This window comes from Phyllobates terribilis, unplaced genomic scaffold, assembly GCF_046119375.1.
Source record: "Phyllobates terribilis strain yellow unplaced genomic scaffold, ASM4611937v1 Scaffold_85__1_contigs__length_6476398, whole genome shotgun sequence".
Lineage (NCBI taxonomy): Eukaryota > Metazoa > Chordata > Amphibia > Anura > Dendrobatidae > Phyllobates > Phyllobates terribilis.
Genome location: NW_027362845.1, coordinates 5,677,039 through 5,699,016, shown reverse-complemented (window position 1 = coordinate 5,699,016; position 21,978 = coordinate 5,677,039). Strand labels below are relative to the sequence as shown.

Sequence of the window (21,978 nt, the reverse complement as noted above, 5' to 3'; positions counted from 1 at the left end):
TGCACGACTGTGGCCTGTGCATTACGCTACATGCACGACTGTGGCCTGTGCATTACGCTACATGCACGACTGTGGCCTGTGCATTACGCTACATGCACGACTGTGGCCTGTGCATTACGCTACATGCACGACTGTGGCCTGTGCATTGCGCTACATGCACGACTGTTTTCTGTGCATTGCGCTACATGCACGACTGTGGGCTGTGCATTGCGCTACATGCACGACTGTGGGCTGTGCATTGCGCTACATGCACGACTGTGGGCTGTGCATTACGCTACATGCACGACTGTGGGCTGTGCATTACGCTACATGCACGACTATGGGCTGTGCATTACACTATATGGAGGACTATGGGCTGTGCATTATACTATATGGAGGACAATGGGCTGTGCATTATACTATATGGAGGACAATGGGCTGAACATTATACTATATGGAGGACTATGGGCTGTGCATTATACTATATGGAGGACTATGGGCTGTGCATTATACTATATGGAGGACTATGGGCTGTGCATTATACTATATGGAAGACTATGGGCTGTGCATTATACTATATGGAGGACTATGGGCTGTGCATTATACTATATGGAGGACTATGGGCTGTGCATTATACTATATGGAGGACTATGGGCTGTGCATTATACTATATGGAGGACTATGGGCTGTGCATTATACTATATGGAGGACTATGGGCTGTGCATTATACTATATGGAGGACTATGGGCTGTGCATTATACTATATGGAAGACTATGGGCTGTGCATTATACTATATGGAAGACTATGGGCTGTGCATTATACTATATGGAAGACTATGGGCTGTGCATTATACTTCCGCTATGGGGTCCCATGACTTCTAAGTTCGTACCTGGTAAGTATAAGGCTATGTGCCCAAGATGCAGAAATGCTGCATATTTTTTCCGCTTCTCCCGGGCAGGAAAAAGGCATGCGGTTTTTACATGCATTTTTCCCGCCAGGTAGAAGAGTTTGTCAAGCGTTCTTCACATGCATTTCTGCATGCAGGTTATCAAGCGCTTTTCCAAGCGATTTTAGCATCACTTGGAAAAGTGCTTGACAACTTGTTCACACTATATAAATCCATGCAACCGGCATGGATAGTAGTGTGACCAAGTTAGTTAAAAAAAAAAAAAGAATAATAATGGTAAAAAATAAAAAAAAATAAAAAAAAGATTATATTTTCCTTCCGATGTACTCCGGTGTTTCGTCTGCTCCGTCCGGTGACTTGGGCGGCTCACGGTGGTGAGTAGGACCTGCGATGACGTCATTGAGTGACAGGTCACATGACTCAATAACGTCATGGCAGGTCCTTCACAACAACGCGACCCATACAGCAGACCAGACAGAGGGGAGAAAACACCGGGAGGACATCGGAAGGTAAGTAGAATCTTTTTTTTTTTTTTTTTTTAATTCCTTTTTTTTTTAACAGGTTCTATGGTTCTATGGTCTCCTCTCCTCCAGACCTGGGTACCATCCGCACATTGAACCGTGTGATATCCGCATGTGCAGATGGAGTGATGCGGATGTCACGCGGTCCAATGCAAGTCAATAGCGGCGATTACGGCACATAGCCTTATAGAACATTTTTTTACTATACATTAAACGGGGGATAGAAATACCAAGATAGGGGACATATCAGGATGAAGGGGGAAGGGATGGTCAGTCGAAATCTTTGCACCGGGGCCCATCAGACCCTAGTTACACCACTGATTATACTGTGTGGGGGGGATTATGGCACTGTGGGAACATTATACTGTGTGAGGGCATCATACATACTCCATAAGGGGCATAATGGGGGCATTACACTGTGTGGGGGCATCATACATCCTGCATAAGGGGCATAATGGGGACATTACACTTTGTGGGGGCATCATACATCCTGCATAAGGGGCATAATGGGGGCATTACACTGTGTGGGGGCATCATACATACTGCATAAGGGGCATAATAGGGACATTACACTGTGTGGGGGCATCATACATACTGCATAAGGGGCATAATGGGGACATTACACTGTGGGGGGGCATCATACATACCGCATAAGGGGCATAATGGGGGCATTACACTGTGTGGGGGCATCATACATACTGCATAAGGGGCATAATGGGGGCATTACACTGTGTGGGGGCATCATACATCATGCATAAGGAGCATAATGGGGGCATTACACTGTGTGGGGGCATCATACATACTGCATAAGGGGCATAATGGGGGCATTACACTGTGGGGCCAGTAAAGGGGTCCTGTACTATGAGAACAATATGTTTCCCCCCTTCCTGTCTCCATAGTTGGGTCGTATGTATCTATTACAGGAAACAGAACAAAAACCTTTTGATTCTTATAAAGGGGCAACACAAGACCCCAAAAGAGTCTCCGTGCTGAAGGGGTTAATGCCCCTTGCGCCCAGTAATGGGGTCTCCACATACCTCCACCTGCAGAGCCGCCACCACATATATGGCTGCTCTGTGCGCACAGGAGCTGTGATGAGGTCACAGGAGGGGAGGAGTCAGGGGTCACATGATCAGGGGCCTCAGTGGATGCAGGACTCTGCTGTGCTGGTTGTCATGGTGCTGGATGAGCTGAAGTTTATGTGTGGGGTCAGGAGGGGTTTACAGTGTGGATGTAGCAGAGCCGCGTGTGTACGAGGTGTACGGAGCAGAGCCGTGTGTGTACGAGGTGTACGGAGCAGAGCCGCGTGTGTACGAGGTGTACGGAGCAGAGCCGCGTGTGTACGAGGTGTACGGAGCGGAGCCGCGAGTGTACGAGGCGTACGGAGCAGAGCCGCGTGTGTACGAGGCGTACGGAGCGGAGTCGTGTGTGTACGAGGCGTACGGAGCGGAGCCGTGTGTGTACGAGGCGTACGGAGCGGAGCCGTGTGTGTACGAGGCGTACGGAGCGGAGCCGCGTGTGTACGAGGCGTACGGAGCGGAGCCGCGTGTGTACGAGGTGTACGGAACGGAGCTGTGTGTGTACGAGGTGTACGGAGCGGAGCCGTCTGTGTACCAGGTGTACGGAGCAGAGCCGCGTGTGTACGAGGTGTACGGAGCGGAGCCGCGTGTGTACGAGGTGTACGGAGCAGAGCCGCGTGTGTACGAGGTGTACGGAGCAGAGCCGCGTGTGTACGAGGTGTACGGAGCAGAGCCGCGTGTGTACGAGGTGTACGGAGCAGAGCCGCGTGTGTACGAGGTGTACGGAGCAGAGCCGCGTGTGTACGAGGTGTACGGAGCAGAGCCGCGTGTGTACGAGGTGTACGGAGCAGAGCCGCACGTGTACGAGGTGTACGGAGCAGAACCGTGTGTACGAGGCGTACGGAGCAGAGCCGCACGTGTACGAGGCGTACGGAGCAGAGCCGTGTGTACGAGGTGTACGGAGCAGAGCCGCGTGTGTACGAGGTGTACGGAGCAGAGCCGCGTGTGTACGAGGTGTACGGAGCAGAGCCGCGTGTGTACGAGGTGTACGGAGCAGAGCCGCATGTGTACGAGGTGTACGGAGCGGAGCCGCCTGTGTACGAGGTGTACGGAGCAGAGCCACGCGTGTACGAGGTGTACGGAGCAGAGCCACGCGTGTACGAGGTGTACGGAGCAGAGCCACGCGTGTACGAGGTGTACGGAGCAGAGCCACGCGTGTACGAGGTGTACGGAGCAGAGCCACGCGTGTACGAGGTGTACGGAGCAGAGCCACGCGTGTACGAGGTGTACGGAGCAGAGCCACGCGTGTACGAGGTGTACGGTGCAGAGCCACGGAGCAGAGCCGTGTGTGTACGAGGTGTACGTAGCGGAGCCGTGTGTGTACGAGGTGTACGGAGCGGAGCCCCGAGTGTACGAGGTGTACGGAGCAGAGCTGTGTGTGTACGAGGTGTACGGAGCGGAGCCGCGTGTGTACGAGGTGTACGGAGCAGAGCCGCGTGTGTACAAGGTGTACGGAGCAGAGCCACGCGTGTACGAGGCGTACGGAGCGGAGCCGCGCGTATACGAGGCGTACGGAGCGGAGCCGCGCGTGTACGAGGCGTACGGAGCGGAGCCGCGCGTGTACGAGGCGTACGGAGCGGAGCCGCTCGTGTACGAGGCGTACGGAGCGGAGCCGCGCGTGTACGAGGCGTACGGAGCGGAGCCGCGCGTGTACGAGGCGTACGGAGCGGAGCCGAGCCGCGCGTGTACGAGGCGTACGGAGCGGAGCCGCGCGTGTACGAAGTGTACGGAGCGGAGCCGCGCGTGTACGAAGTGTACGGAGCGGAGCCACGTGTACGAGGCGTGCGGAGCCGGGCGTGAATGAGGCGTGCGGAGCCGGGCGTATACGAGGCATACGGAGCAGATGCTGCCCCTCTCCAGGAGCGATCACAGCAGCACGGCATGAGACATTCTTGTACTACACTGACTGTCCTGACAGAACACAGCTCGTCAGGACATAGCCCCAACCTCCAGCGACAGCCAGACAGTCCCATTGGATCGGGGACGGTTGGTGGGTTTCTGTATATAAGTTGTGTGTGATAATTGTAGAATTATTAATATCTTAGCATAAAAGGATGTGCCTGAGTGTTTGTGCCGGGGTCCACATGCATGGAGGGGGTTGAGGCGGTGCTGGCTGTATTATGCAGACGGCATCTGCCTGTAACAGTAGTAACCGGAAACTACTAGAAACTCTGCACCAAAATGAAGCAAATCCTTATTCTGGGAGCTTCGCCTTGTGCGTAACACCCCCGGATCCGGTACAAGCCGGGCAGATGTTCTCATTCATGTCATTTTCTGCTTAAGGTTCTGCAGTTTTCTGGCCAACTATAAAAAAGAAAAAGCGTAAAACAATATTTGTTACTGCTGCATTGACATAAGTACAATCTTTCATTATATATAACTATATTACACGTCGGGTCAATGCTGTAAAGGACAGTAAAGTGCCAGGGTTGTGGTTGTGGTTTTTGGGTCTCTCTACTTCCCTCCAAAAAATGCAATCAGAAACTTGCAACTACTGATCTCTCCACAAGAAAAAGCCGACAACTCCATTAATGGGATAATTTTATAAAATTAGGTCTTCGCAAGATGAAAATGGTCTCACAAACCACATTTTTTTTAAATGTTCATAAAAAAAACCCAAACAAAAATAATAACCTTACTTTGATTTTTTTCCCCCATTTTTCAATACTTTATGTGCTAAATTGAATGTTGTCATTCCAAACAACAACTAGTCCCACAAAACACCAGCCCTCCGTCTATGTTATTGAAAAAGGGGAGGAAAAAAACAAAAAATTGGTCTTGTGAGAATAATATAATTGCTATATATATTTTTTTTAAATTGATAATTTTACCCCAAAATTGTGATCTCTTATAATATTATGATTCTTCATGTGAGATTAATCATTAGTCTGTAGATAAATCCAAATATCTGGAAGATGTAGAACAATATATCTGTGATCCTCTTCTGCCAGGATAAGCGCCTCCTTTCTGTCCTTTCTGTGATTGAGAAAACGCTTGAAAGATTCAGAAAGTCCGATGAGTTTTTGGAGCTTATTGTAAAGGGCCTTAATGACGACCTGGGAAAGAAACCACCAGAAACAAAGGATCCAACCAAGTAAGTTCTAATTATCCCATCTGATAAAATGATCAGCTTTATTTCCATGGGATTGTTCTGTAGAAGAGATGGGACCTGCAGCATTTTGATCCTGAACTTCACTATGTATAGATGTAGCAAAGCTTAATGTGACAATTCACACACCGCAGTGATAAATTGTCTCAGAGGGTTAGCTCTCATAAGAGAATTAACATCACTTATAGTGGAACTAAACTTACAATTTTTTTTCAGAATTGTGAAAATTATGGCACTTTGCAAAGCACTTCATTAGTTTCTTTGGTGTCATATCCGTAAAATGATCATATTAAAGTGTCCTCCAGACCCTGCTTTTCCCCAGTGCAGGAGCGTTGCTGGGGTCCTAAGAGATCAGGGACCCCAGCCCCGAAGTACATGTTTCCCCATATAACCTCCCTGCCACTTAAAAGAGGATTTATACATATATAATTACAGTATACCACTGCTGCTAATCTAAAATACACTATACAAAGACCAATATTCCCAAAATTACTACTATACAAGGCCAAAATGATCCTGCTACACAATGTCCTCTACCATCACCACCACACAGTGAGTCCATATATGAAAGAAAACCCCGCAGGGTAAAAGACCATCAAAGGAGTCCAGGGAGTATAAAATCTATCATATTTATTCAGCAATAGAAAAATAGGATGATAGGGGAAGGGACACAGCACATATGTGATTGTTAGACATGTAAGCGAAAAAAAAAGCAAGGCACGCAAGGAAGAGGCCATTCCAGGTATAATGGCTGTCTATAGTATCATCATGGGTATACTAAAATATCCCAAAATAGACACCGCATATATTCCACTGGGGGCAACAGTCATCATATGCAGGTGAATCTCACTAAATTAGAATATCCTCAAAAAGTTAATTTATTTGAGTTCTTCAATACAAAAAGTGAAATTCATATATTATATAGAGTCATTACAAACAGAGAGATCTATTTCAAGTGTTTATTTCTGTTAATGTTGACGATTATGGCTTACAGCCAATGAAAACACTAAAGTCATTATCACAGTAAATTAGAATAATTAACAAAAAACACCTGCAACGGCCTCCTAAGTGTTTAAAAATGTCCCATAGTCTGTTTCAGTAGGCTCCACAATCATGGGGAAGACTGCTGACTTGACAAATGCCAAGAAGGCAGTCATTGACACCATCCACAAGGTCCCAGAGTTCCAATTTTCCTTTGGAAATCAAGGTCCCAGAGTCTGGAGGAAGAGTGGAGAGGCCACAATCCAAGCTGCTGGAGGTCTAGTGTGAAATCTCCACAATCAGTGATGGTTTGGGGAGCCATGTCATCAGCTGGTGTAGGTCCACTGTGTTTTATCAACACCAAAGTCAGCGCAGCCGTCTACCAGGACATTTTACAGCACTTCATGCTTCCCTCTGCCGACAAGCTTTTTGGAGATGGAAATTTCATTCTCCAGCAGGACTTGGCTCCTGTCCACACTGCCAAAAGTACCAATACCTGGTTTAAAGACAACAGTATAACTGTGCTTGATTGGCAGCAAACTCACATGACCTTAACCCCATAGAGAATCTATTATAGAGAATCTATGGGGTATTGTCAAGTGGAAGATAAGAGACACCAAACCCAACAAAGCAGACGAGCTGAAGGCTGCTATCAAAGCCACCTGTGCTTCCATAACACCTCAGCAGTGCCACAGGCTGATCGCCTCCATGCCACGCCACATTGATGCAGTAATTGATGCAAAAGGAGCCCTGACCAAGTACTGAGGGCATTTACTGAACATACATTTCAGTAGGACAACATTTCAGATTTTAAAAACATTTTTCAAGCTTATGTTATAAAGTATTTTAATTTACTGAGATAATGACTTTTGTGATTTCATTGGCTGTAAGCCATAATCAGTGGCGTACCGCCAATAGTGGCAGGCCACACCACTGCTATGGGGCCCGTGAGCCTCAGGGGAGCGAGGAGGATAGGTGAGTATTGGGGGTGGGAGGTTGCGGCGGCGGAGGAGCGGGCACATGCAGTAGCGGCTGCTGTAGCTACCACGTGTGCCTGCTTGCTAAAGGGACATGAATATTCCCTCTTCTCCACTTCCATGGGCGTGGAGAAGAGGGAATATTCATTCTCTTTAGTAGCGGGCACGGAGGAGCGCTGAGCCATGGCTCCTGCTTACAGTGCCCGCTACTAAAGAGAATGCATATTGACGCTTGTCAACGCTCATAGTCACGGCGTGGAGAGGAGTGAATATGCCGGCAGCAGCTCACCTCAGCAACTGAGAGCGCACGCTGCTCAGATACCAACATGAGCTGCTGGCAGACAGAACACAGCAGCTCTGGAGCAGAGGTGAGGAAGGAAGGTGAGTATAAGTGTTTATTTTTTGTGTGTGCAGTGATGGGGCCACACATACCAGGATTGGGGGGTGAGGAGGCCATACATACCAGGATTGAGGGATGAGGGGGCCATGCATACCAAGATTGGGAGATGAGGGGGCCACACATACCAGGATTGGGGGGTGAGGAGGGGGGTGAGGAGGCCACACATACCAGGATTGGGGCATGAGGTGGCCATGCATACCAGGATAATAATAATAATAATAATTTTTATTTATATAGCGCCAACATATTCCGCAGCACTTTACAGGATTGGGAGATGATGGGGCTACACATACCAGGATTGGGGGATGAGGGGGCTATGCATACCAGGATTGGGGGATGAGAAGGCCACACATACCATTCCTGACCCTTGATATTTCCCTTGATCTCGTGTATCCTGCTGCATATTGCTGTATATAACATAGGCTTACGTCATGTGAACAATGGCCAAATAGCTGTTGGCTGAGAACTCGTCCTGTATGATAAAATCTGCGATGGAGGTTCCTAATACGGCTTCCAACGAAGATGGGAAATCATCCAAATGTGTATAAGAACTAGCGAGTGATAAAGGAGACAATGGCTGGTAGGTAATAAGTCATTACCTGTCTGCCAATATCTTCTTCTGGAAGACTTCAAGATATCATGTATTACATATTACATATTATTCTGAAAGAGCACCATGTAATACCACATGTGTCCTGGAGAGGCCACTACGTCCAGCAAAACACAGCTGATTGCTGAGGGGGTTCACTGACAGACCCCCGACTATCAACTGATCGCCTGCAAGTCCTCATTTGGGGACAGGAGTTGTTCACACTTGGCATATTTTGTGATTCATGAGGGGAGGACAGTAGCCGGATATAGACTTTTTCTATAAAGTCAGATTAAAGGGGTTTTCAGGAATGTTTTTATGTAATATATAGGAGGTTCCCAGTGGTAGAGAAAACACACAGAGCTTTACTTTCTCCTGCTGCTCCAGCTCTGGATCTTCAGCGCTTCCTGTGCTCTATTGTGACTGGCTGCAGGGGTGATGGCTCAACTTCAGCACACATCATTGCTGCAGCCAATCACTGAGCTTAGAAGCCCTGTCAGCATGGCCCACTGAGCCAAGTGATTGGCTGCAGAGCTGCAGTCATGATGTCTCCCTTGAAGCCAGTGACTAAAGATCAGCGGCAGCGGTGAAGTGCTGGAACTGGAGCAGGAGGTAATAAAGCTTCATCTCTTCTACTTAAGTGACGATTTATAGGATTTATATTTAAGTGATGAAAAAAATTCAGAAATTTGTAAAAAAAATAATAAAAATAATTTGCTTGTGTCGCCACTTTCCGAGAACCGAAAGCCGTGGCGTTTTCATGTTTCGGGAATGGGGCTGCGTGAGGGCTAGTTTTTTGCACCACAAACTGATGGTTATATTGATATCATTTTGGGGTATATACAATGTTTTGATTGTCTGTTATTATATATTTTTTTCTTGTTGCAACAAATGAAAATCTGTAATTCTGGCATTTTATTTTACGCCGTTTACTAAATTGATTAATTTATTTTATATTTTGATGGATCTAACTTTTACAAACGCAGCGATACCAAATATGTGTATTTTTTAAATGTTTTATATTTCTTAATTTTTAATGGTGTGAAAACTGGGATGATTTGAACTTTTATACTTTTTTAATTTTTTTTTTACTTTTCACTGTATTTGTTAGTCTCTTTAGGGGGCTTGAACCTGCAATCATCTGATTGCTTGTGCTATATACAGCATTGCTATATATAGCAGAAATCACGGTCTCCTATGAACACTAGCAACAGGCTGGCTGTCACAGGAATACAGTGATGACAGACAGTGTGCACTGATGGGGCCACACATACCAGGATTGGGGGGTGAGGAGGCCCCACATACCAGGATTGGGGGATGAGGGGGCCATGCATACCAGGATTGGGGGTTGAGGGGGCCACACATACCAGGATTGGGGGATGAGGGGGCCACACATACCAGGATTGGGGGATGAGGAGGCCACACATACCAGGATTGGGGGATGAGAAGGCCACACATACCAGGATTGGGGGATGAGGAGGCCACACATACCAGGATTGGGGGATGAGGAGGCCACACATACCAGGATTGGGGATGAGGAGGCCACACATACCAGGATTGGGGGATGAGGAGGCCACACATACCAGGATTGGGGGATGAGGAGGCCACACATACCAGGATTGGGGGATGAGGAGGCCACACATACCAGGATTGGGGGATGAGGAGGCCACACATACCAAGATTGGGGTTTGAGGATGCCACAGATACCAGGATTGGGGGATGAGGAGGCCACACATACCAAGATTGGGGGATGAGGAGGCCACAGATACCAAGATTGGGGGATGAGGAGGCCATACATACCAGGATTGGGGGATGAGGAGGCCACACATACCAGGATTGGGGCATGAGGGGGCTACGCATACCAAGATTGGGGGATGAAGGGGCCACGCATACCTGGATTGGGGGATGAGGGGGGGAACGCATACCAGGATTGGGGGATGAGGGGTGCCATGCATAACAGGATTGGGGAGGAGGGTGGCCATATATACCAGGAATGGGGGATGAAGAGGCCATGCATACCAGGATTGGGGGATGAAGAGGCCATAAATATTAGGATTGGGGGATGAGGAGACCATGCATACCAGGATTGTGGGATGAGGGGGGCCATTCATGCCAGGATTGGGGGATGAGGGGTACCATGCATACCAGGATTGGTGGATGAGGGGTGGCCATGCATACCAGGATTGGGGGATGAGGGGGGGGTCATGCATACCAGGATTGGGGGATGAGGGGTGCCATATGTACCAGGATTGGTGGATGAGGGGTGGCATACATACCAGGATTGGTGATGAGGGAGCCATACATACCAGAATGGTGAAATTTTCCAGTAGCTGCTGCATTTCCCACCCTAGGCTTATACTCAACTCAATACGTTTTCCCAGTTTTTTTGTGGTAAAATTAGGGGACTCGGCTTATACTCGGGTCGTCTTATTTAAAACATACGGTATTTTAAAATCAGTGAGTACGTGGTGCCCATAATACTGCTGGACTGTGTGGTGCATTATACTATATGGGGGCTGCATTTTACCCTTTGGGGTGTGAAATATACTGTATGGAGGACTATGGGGAGTGCATTACATTCTATCGAGGACCATGGGAAGTTCATTATACTATATGGAGGATTATGGGGGGTGCATTATACTATATGGAGGATTATGGGGGGTGCATTATACTATATGGAGGATTTTTGAGGGTGCATTATACTATATGGAGGACTATGGGTGGCATATTATACTATATGGAAGTCTATGTGGGGCGATTATGATATTTTGAGGGCTATGTGGGGGGCCGTTATACTGTATGAAAGCAATTATACGGTGTGAAGGTTTGTGTGGGGTCCATCATACTGTTTGGAGGGCTGTGTGGGGCCATTATACTGTTTGGAGGGCTAGTGTGGGCCATTATACTGTATGTAGGCCCATTATACTGTATGGAGGGCTGTGTGGGAGTCACAGTTGGGGGAATCATACTGTGTTAGGGTCACCATACTTTGCCTTGGGAGTTGAAGTGGGGTACAATGAGGTCATTATACTGTTCATGTAGAGGCTAATGTGGAGGAATGCACCATGGGGGTATCATACTGTGTTTGGTGGGCACTTTTATTGGCATCATACTTCATGGGGGCAATGAAAGAGGGATCTAGGACTTCAGTAGGAGAAAAATTAGAAAAACGAAGTAAAGGCTGGAAAGTTGTGAGATCGGCTCTTCTGTGACACAGACAAATATTTATTTATTTTTTTGGTGGGGGGGTCCAATTAGAGCTTCTGCTATGGGGGCTCATGATTTCTATGTGCGCCCCTGGCCATAATAATCAACATTAACAGAAATAAACACTTGAAATAGATCACTTTGATTGTAATGACTCTATATAATATATGAGTTTCATTTTCAGCATTGAAGAATTAAAATAAATAAACTTTTTGATGATATTCTAATTTAGTGAGATGCACCTGTATATATAAGGGGTGTGGGTGCCATCATACTATAAGGGGCTATGGGAGTCATCATGCTATATATAAGGGGCAGTGGGGCCATCATATTATATAAAATGGGGAGTGGGTGCCAGAATACAGTTTATAAGGGGCCGTGGGGCCATTATACAGTATAAAGGGAGCTGTAGGGGCCATAATATAGTGTACAAGTGGGTGTGGGGGCCATCATACAGTATAAAGGGAGTTGTAGGGACCATCATGCCAGTTATAAGGAGTTGTAGAGACCATCATACAGTGCATAGGGAGATGTGAGGACCATCATACAGTGCCTAAGGAGCTGTGGGGACCATCATACAGTGCATAGGGAGATGTGGGGACCATCATACAGTGCATAGGGAGCTGTGGGGACCATTATGCAGTGCATAGGGAGCTGTGGGGACCATCATACAGTGTACAAGGAGCCGTGGGGACAATCATACAGTGTATAAGGAGCCGTGGGGACCATCATACAGTGCATAAGGAGCTGCAGGGACCATCATACAGTGCGTATACAGCTGTGGGGACCATCAGACAATGCATAGGGAGCTGTGGAGACCATCATCCATCATACAGTGCCTAAGGAGCTGTGGGGACCATCATACAGTGCATAGGGATATGTGGGGACCATCATGCAGGGCATAGCAAGCTGTGGGGACCATTATGCAGTGCATAGGGAGCTGTGGGGACCATCATACCGAGCGTAGGGAGCTGCGGGGACCATCATACAGTACATAAGGAGCCGTGGGGACCATCATACAGTGTATAAGGAGCCGTGGGGACCATCATTCAGTGCATAAGGAGCTGCGGGGACCATCATACAGTGCGTAGAGAGCTATGAGGACCATCATACAATGCATAGGGAGCTGTGGAGACCATCATACAATGCATAGGGAGCTGTGAAGACCATCATACAGTGCATAGGGCACTGTGGGGACCATCATACAGAGCGTAGGGAGCTGTGGGGACCAGCATACAGAGGATAGGGAGCTGTGGGGACCATCATACAGTGTCTAGGGAGCTGTGGGGACCCTCATACAGTATCTAAGCAGCTGTGGGGACCATCATACAGTGTGTAGGGAGCTGTGGGGACCATCATACAGTGTATAGGGAAGTATGAGGACCATCATACAGTATCTAAGGAGCTGTGGGGACCATCATACAGTGCATAGTGAGCTGTGGGGACCATCATACAGAGCGTAGATAGCTGTGGGCACCATCATACAGTGCATAGGGAGCTGTGGGTTCCATCATGCAGAGCGTAGATAGCTGTGGGGACCAGCATACTGTGCATAGGGAGCTGTGGGTTCCATCATACAGGGCATAGGGAGCTGTGGGGACCATCATACAGAGGATAGAGAGCTGTAGGGACCATTATGCAATGCATAGGAAGCTGTGGGGACCATCATACAGTGCATGGGGGAGCTGTGGGGATCATCATATAGTGTCTAGGGAGCTGTGGGGCCCCTCATACAGTATCTAAGGAGCTGTGGGGACAATCATACAGTGTGTAGGAAGCTGTGGGGACCATCATACAGTGTTTAGGGAGCTGTGGGGACCATCGTACAGTATCTAAGGAGCTGTGGGGACCATCATACAGTGTGTAGGGAGCTGTGGGGACCATCATACAGTGTATAGGGAGCTGTGGGGACCATCATACAGAGCATAGGGAGCTGTGGGGACCATGATACCAGTGCATATGGAGCTGTGGGTACCATCATACAGTGAATAGGAAGCTGTGGGGACCATCATACAGTGCATAGGCAGCTGTGGGGACCATCATACAGTGTCTAGGGAGCTGTGGGGACCATCATACAGTGTATAGGAATCTGTGTGGACCATCATACAGTGCATAGGGAGCTGTGGGGACCATCATACAGTGCATAGGCAGCTATGTGGATCATCATACAGTGCATAGAGAGCTGTGGGGACCATCATACAATGTCTAGGGAGCTGTGGGGGCCATCATACAGTGTATATGAATCTGTGTAGACCATCATACAGTGCATAGGGAGCTGTGGGGACCATCATACAGTGTATAGGGATCTGTGGGGACCATCATACAATGCATAGGGAGCTGTGGGGACCATCATACAGTGTGTAGTGAGCTGTGGGACTATCATACAATATACAGGGTGCTATGGGGGCACTCAGGACATTATTTGTTTTAAATGGGTGCATCATCAGAAATTTCTTCTTTCACCACCCCGAAATCATCGTCCATAGACTTGAAGAAGAACTTTGTAGTTGGGTGTAGTTTGATTGTGGCTTTAAGGGGGCATTATTACTTAAAGGGGATACTCAACGGTATTTGTTGCTTGGAGGGAACACTTCAGATATTGAAACTTTCATAAGCGCATATCTGGCATTATTACTTGCTAGGTAGCACAGTGGGGTCTTTACTACTTTCTATGGGACGCTATTATTTTTCTAGGTCCCCTCTATCTGGCACACAGTCTTTGTAGCATTAATTGGTGGAGGGTAATCATAGTAATGACATAATTTTTGAAGTATTGAGGTTCCTATTCCACGTCGGAGGAGCAGGCAGCATGGGGAGGTTGTGCAGGGTGGGAATAGATGGGGACGGTGCTGGAAATGTGAGAAGTCAGATGGTCTTTGTACAGTGTGTTTTTTATGTAGAGGCAATGGTCATATCATAATACTATGTACTCACTGTGTAGTGTTGATGGTAGAGGGCATTGTGTAGCGGGATTATTATTGCCTTGTATAGAAGTAATTTTGGGAATATTGGTCTTTCAGTTGTGTATTTTAGTTTAGTAACAATGGTGTACTGTAATTATATATGTATAGGTCCTCTTTTAAGTGGCGGGGAGGTTGTATGGGGAAACACCTACTTTGGGGCTTTGGCCCCTGATCTTTTAGGACCCTAGGAACGTCCCGGCATACAAGGGATATCGGGCACAAAGTGTTCTGGACGTTTCCTTTACAGTATGAAGCATTTTCCACACAGTATCCTTCCTCTGTAATATACTCCAGGACTGGTGAGGCGCACTGTCGCTCCCTATTTCGCCATAACTCGGCCTCAGCACTGCAGTGCTGATCAGCAGGTCTGCTTACTTGTTCTTCGGTTTCGCGCACTATGTCTTCCACTACTGGATCCCTTGAACCCTTGCACTCGTGACTCCCACTAGTACATCATATTCAGTGCTGCTTTTGGGTCTGTAACTCGGCGTCCAATCCAAGGACCCTTCTCTGTAAGGCCACTCTGTCTCATCGGTTCAAAAAAGTCGGGCGCACTTCATGGCCGCCTCATATAGAATGAATGGAGCAGCATTTTAGCATGCGGACCACCGTTCCAATCTAAAGGGGATGAAGGTTCCTGTAGATTGGAGCTTGTTTTCATTGGACAACCCCTTTAATTTTTCACACCCTGTTTCTGCATTTCAGTCTATTTTTTGGTAAATATTCGATGACCTGGTGTAATTTGTGATGTGTTGTTCTTCACCTGAGGTTGTATTGACCTCATTTTATAACTTCTAAGGACCGGACTTTTTTTTAATATATCCTGAATAGAGCACAATAGAATTGTATGGAAAACATTATTGTGTTCTTCACAATTCAAGGCGACGTGTCCTTATGAGATCTTTTTCTTGAAGGTATATGGCCCTCAGGTTCTTTATCACCATGCAATCTGAAGAGCCATCTTAGACTAAGAGTGGCCACCACTGGGCATACACCATGGTGCAGCAAGGACGAGCAATTTGTCCCTCCAATTGTGTGGGTACTTATTGCTTAGGGAATGTCAGTCCAATTCTTCTTTTTAAGAGGGTTCACTGTCTGTGCATCTCTGTGCCTGAAGAATATTAACCTGGTGTTACTGTATTACTGCTGTTCCAAGTGGCAAGCACATGGTTCTCTTAGAGACAGGACCCTTGTTTAAACCCAAGTAGACTTGAATTGGAAAGGCCACTGGTCTGGACCAGGACTCTGGTTGTGTCCGGTGATGGCGGCATGCACGGTTTCTATGTACGTGTCTGTGTGTAGTCAGAAAAGCATTTCAGTGGTGGCCTAAAAACTGCAAGGACCGACGGAGGTGTTGGACAAAGGTAAACGAGTGGCTGCAGAACGGTTGGTAAATGTGGGCCAGTTCATGCGAATATTGGCCACTGATGACTGAGGCCTCCCTCCTGGTTTGGTCCTGGAGCCCCCCGGCCACTTGTTGAACATCTTTACTGTTTTTTACTGTTACACAAGCCCCTGTGTGTCCTGTATTCTGCGGCTGCGTCCCGTTCTTCAGTCTTCTTTCTGTAGCATGGTGTGTACGACGTCCTGGATACAATGTTACTGCTCCATCACAGACTGAACCCCAGAACAATTGTCATGGAATTTGGAACCAGAGTTCTCTCTGTGTATGGAGCCCCCATATTTTGTGATTACTCTTATCATTCTCACTGTGGAAGGTGAAATCCAGGAAAAAAAACACACAAAACAATATATATATATAATTAATTTTTTTATTGAAATTGCAATAAGCAACATTGTAATGAAAATATTACTGGTCCTTTAAGAAATTAAACTATGGTCACAGTCACTCTCAGATTGGCCCCGGTGGAGACCACAAAACGAGCTGCGGTCATTGGGGACCACCTGAGAGTCATTGGGACCCAAAGATCCAGAAGAAGGCAAAGAAACCCCCCAAAAGAATTCTTATTCAGGGGGGAAAAAAATTCCTTCCTGACCCCATTTCTGGCGATCGGATATTTCCCTGGATCTCGTGTATCCTGCTGCATATTGCTGTATATAACATAGGCTTACGTCATGTGAACAATGGCCAAATAGCTGTTGGCTGAGAACTCGTCCTGTATGATAAAATCTGCGATGGAGGTTCCTAATACGGCTTCCAACGAAGATGTGACATCATCCAAATGTGTATAAGAACTAGCGAGTGATAAACGAGACAATGGCTGGTATGTAATAAGTCATTACCTGTCTGCCAATATCTTCTTCTGGAAGACTTCAAGATATCATGTATTACATATTACATATTATTCTGAAACCCAACCATGTAATACCACATGTGTCCTGGAGAGGCCACTACGTCCAGCAAAACACAGCTGATTGCTCAGGGTGTTCACTGCCGGACCCCCGACTATCAACTGATCGCCTGCAAGTCCTCATTTGGGGACAGGAGTTGTTCACACTTGGCATATTTTGTGATTCATGAGGGGAGGACAGTAGTCGGATATAGACTTTTTCTATAAAGTCAGATTAAAGGGGTTTTCAGGAATGTTGTTATGTAATATATAGGAGGTTCCCAGTGGTAGAGAAAACACACAGAGCTTTACTTTCTCCTGCTGCTCCAGCTCTGGATCTTCAGCGCTTCCTGTGCTCTATTGTGACAGGCTGCAGGGGTGATGGCTCAACTTCAGCACACATCATTGCTGCAGCCAATCACTGAGCTTAGATGCTCTGTCAGCGTGGCCCACTGAGCCAAGTGATTAGCTGCAGAGCTGCAATCATGATGTCACCCTTGAAGCCAGTGACTAAAGATCAGCGGCAGCGGTGAAGTGCTGGAACTGGACCAGGAGGTAGTAAAGCTTCATCTCTTCTACTTAAGTGACGATTTATAGGATTTATATTTAAGTGATGAAAAATAATTTTCTTGTGTCTCCACTTTCCGAGATCCGAAAGCCGCGGCGTTTCCATGTTTCGGGAATGGGGCTGCGTGAGGGCTAGTTTTTTGCACCACAAACTGATGGTTATAGTGATATCATTTTGGGGTATATACGATGCTTTGAATTGCCTGTTATTATATATTTTTTTCTTGTTGCAACGACTGAAAATCTGTAATTCTGGCATTTTATGTAATTTTCTAGTTACGCCGTTTACTAAATAGATTAATTTATTTTATATTTTGATGGATCTGACTTTTACAAACGCAGCGATACCAAATATGTGTATTTTTTAAATGTTTTATATTTCTTAATTTTTAATGGGGGGGAAAACTGGGATGATTTGAACTTTTATACTTTTTTCATTTTTTTGTTACTTTTCACTGTATTTGTTCGTCTCTTTAGGGGACTTGAACCTGCGATCATCTGATTGCTTGTGCTATATACAGCATTGCTATATATAGCAGAAATCACGGTCTCCTATGAACACTAGCAACAGGCTGGCTGTCACAGGAATCCAGTGATGACAGACACAGGGATCTTCAGTGATCAAGTCACGGGTGCGCCAATGAAGAGATGGAATGGTGCACCCCCTGCTGGGCACATTAAATGCCGCTGTCACACACTGATAGCAAGATTTAATAGGCTAACTGTCGTGGGCAGAGCTCCGCTCAACCTGCGACTGTTAGAGGCATATGATTGCTGAATAACACAGCCATCATCTGCCGAGAAAGATGCAGACTCGGCATGTGAGCCTGCAAGAAATGCGGGGAGCAGAATTATGACGGATATAGTCCTTCATAAGTTAAGATGCATTTCTTAGTTAAAGAGTGACCGTCATTAACTGTATTTTCTAGACTATATGATGCACTTTTTAACAACAAAAAATCTTGCTCAGTATTGTGTGCGTCCTATAGACCAGAAGCAGCGTCCTATCAAGTATGCTTATCATGTGTCTGGCACCTGCCGGAGCAGATTTCAGCTGATCGTGGGGGTGCCAGGTGTCAGACCCTCCGATCTCATACTGATGAGCTATCTTACAGATAGGTCATCAATTCTTAAGTCCCAAATAACCCTTTAAGGGGACTGGGAATGAAATCACCACCAAGGCACCAGCAGAATAATAAATATGTCCTTGTATAAACTGTTGGTTCATTATAAGCTCATTTTCTACACAATGCAGAAATGAATGATTTTTACAGGGGCATCTTCATAAACTCATTACACAGTGGTATTTCACAATGGTGGTGGTTTAGGGGCCTGAAATGAAGTGATGGGTTACCTTTAATACATACATGAACATTCACACACATACACACTCACCTCAACACACATATACATACACACACAGACACAAATACACACTCACCTCTATACACATACAATAAACACACGTGCACACACCCCTTCAGATCTGCAGTGCTCGGTACACAAACACACAGACCAGAGACACACAAACCATCACACAGCCACCCCTTTATTGATAGGGTCACAGAGACACCCCTTCATTTCTGGGGTCACAGACACACATCCCTTTGGTGCTGATGTCACACAAACAGACACAGACACACACCTTCAGTTCTGGAGCCACACACATAGCCCTTCGGTGCTGCATTTCAGGGGACATATACACGTGTGCCAAACACACGTGCACACACCCCTTCAGTGTTGCATTGATAAGGAAACAAGCACACACTCCATTAGTGCAGGGACACGCAAACCATCACACAGCCTCCACGTTATTGATGGGGCCATAGAGACACACATCTTTATTGCTGGGGTCACATACACACATCCCTTTGGTGCTGAGGTCACACAAACAGACACAGACACACACCTTCAGTGCTGGGGCCACACACACAGCCCTTCAGTGCTGCATTTCATGGGACATGTACACTTGTGCCAAACACACGTGCACACACCCCTTCAGTTCTGCAGTGTTGAGGACACAAACACCCACCCCATTAGTGCAGGGACACACAAACCATCACACAACCACCCCTTTATTGATGGTGCCATAGAGACACACCCGTTCATTGCTGGGGTCACAGACACACATCCCTTTGGTGCTGAGGTCACACAAACAGACACAGACACACACCTTCAGTGCTGGGGCCACACACACAGCCCTTCAGTGCTGCATTTCAGGGGACATGTACACGTGTGCCAAACACACGTGCACACACCCCTTCAATGCTGCAGTATTGAGGACACAAGCACACACCCCATTGGTGCAGGGACACGCAAACCATCACACATCCACCCCTTTATTGATGTGGTCACATAGACACCCCTTCATTTCTGGGGTCACAGACACACATCCCTTTGGTGCTGAGGTCACACAAACAGACACACACCTTCAGTGCTGGGGCCACCCACACAGCCCTTCAGTGCTGCATTTCAGGGGACATGTACACGTGTGCCAAACACACGTGCACACACCCCTTCCGTGCTGCAGTGTTGAGGAAACAAGCACACACCCCATTAGTGCAGGGACACACAAACCATCACACAGCCACCCCTTTATTGATGGGGCCATAGAGACACACCCCTTCATTTCTGGGGTCACAGACACACATCCCTTTGGTGCTGAGGTCACACAAACAGACACACACCTTCAGTGCTGGGGCCACACACAGCCCTTCAGTGCTGCATTTCATGGGACATGAACACAAGTGCCAAACACACGTGCACACACCCCTTCAGTGCTACAGTGTTAAAGACACAAACACACACCCCATTAGTGCAGGGACACACAAACCATCACACATCCTCCCCTTTATTGATGGGGTCACAGAGACACCCCTTCATTACTGGGGTCACAGACACACATCCCTTTGGTGCTGAGGTCACACAAACCGACACAGACACACACCTTCAGTGCTGGAGCTACACACACAGCCCTTCAGTGCTGCATTTCAGGGGACATGTACACGTGTGTCAAACACACGTGCACACACCCCTTCAGTGTTGCAGTATTGAGGACACAAGCACACACCCCATTGGTGCAGGGACACGCAAACCATCACACATCCACCCCTTTATTGATGGGGTCACATAGACACCCCTTCATTTCTGGGGTCACAGACACACATCCCTTTGGTGCTGAGGTCACGCAAACAGACACACACTTTCAGTGCTGGGGCCACACACACAGCCCTTCAGTCCTGCATTTCTGGAGACATGTACATGTGTGCCAAACATACGTGCACACACCCCTCTGTGCTGCAGTGTTGAGGAAACAAGCACACACCCCATTAGTGCAGGGACACGCAAACCATCACACAGCCACCCCATTATTGATGGGGCCATAGAGACACAACCCCTTCATTGCTGGGGTCACAGACACACATCCCTTTGGTGCTGAGGTCACACAAACAGACACAGACACACACCGTCATTGCTGGAGCCACACACACAGCCCTTCAGTGCTGCATTTCAGGGGACATGTACACGTGTGCCAAACACACGTGCACACACCCCTTCAGTGTTGCAGTGTTGAGGAAACAAGCACACACCCCATTAGTGCAGGGACACAGCAAACCATCACACAGCCTCCCCTTTATTGATGGTGCCATAGAGACACACATCTTTATTGCTGGGGTCACAGACACACATCCCTTTGGTGCTGAGGTCACACAAACAGACACACACCTTCAGTACTGGGGCCACCCACACCTCCCTTCAGTGCTGCATTTCAGGGGACATGTACACGTGTGCCAAACACACGTGCACACACCCCTTCCGTGCTGCAGTGTTGAGGAAACAAGCACACACCCCATTAGTGCAGGGACATGCAAACCATCACACAGCCTCCCCGTTATTGATGGGGCCATAGAGACACACATCTTTATTGCTGGGGTCACAGACACACATCCCTTTGGTGCTGAGGTCACACAAACAGACACAGACACACACCTTCAGTGCTGGGGCCACACACACAGCCCTTCAGTGCTGCATTTCAGGGAACATGTACACGTGTGTCAAACACACGTGCACACACCCCTCTGTGCTGCAGTGTTGAGGAAACAAGCACACACCCCATTAGTGCAGGGACACACAAACCATCACACAGCCTCCCCGTTATTGATGGGGCCATAGAGACGCACATCTTTATTGCTGGGGTCACAGACACACATCCCTTTGGTGCTGAGGTCACACAAACAGACACAGAAACACACCTTCAGTGCTGGAGCCACACACACAGCCCTTCAGTGCTGCATTTCAGGGGATATGTACACATGTGCCAAACACACGTGCACACACCTCTTCAGTGCTGCAGTGTTGAGGACACAAACACACACCCCATTAGTGCAGGGACACACAAACCATCAC

General features: G+C 47.5%; 1 protein-coding gene across 1 annotated transcript in view; it reads right to left on the bottom strand.

The window, feature by feature from the left end:
* The window catches only part of LOC141197639 (uncharacterized), a 75,476-nt gene that overhangs the window by 9,665 nt on the left and 43,833 nt on the right, over positions 1 to 21,978 (bottom strand). The window contains exon 3 of the mRNA XM_073662722.1: positions 2,446 to 2,574. Within this exon, the coding sequence (XP_073518823.1) occupies positions 2,446 to 2,574 (129 nt within the window). The remainder of the gene's footprint in view (positions 1 to 2,445; positions 2,575 to 21,978) is intronic.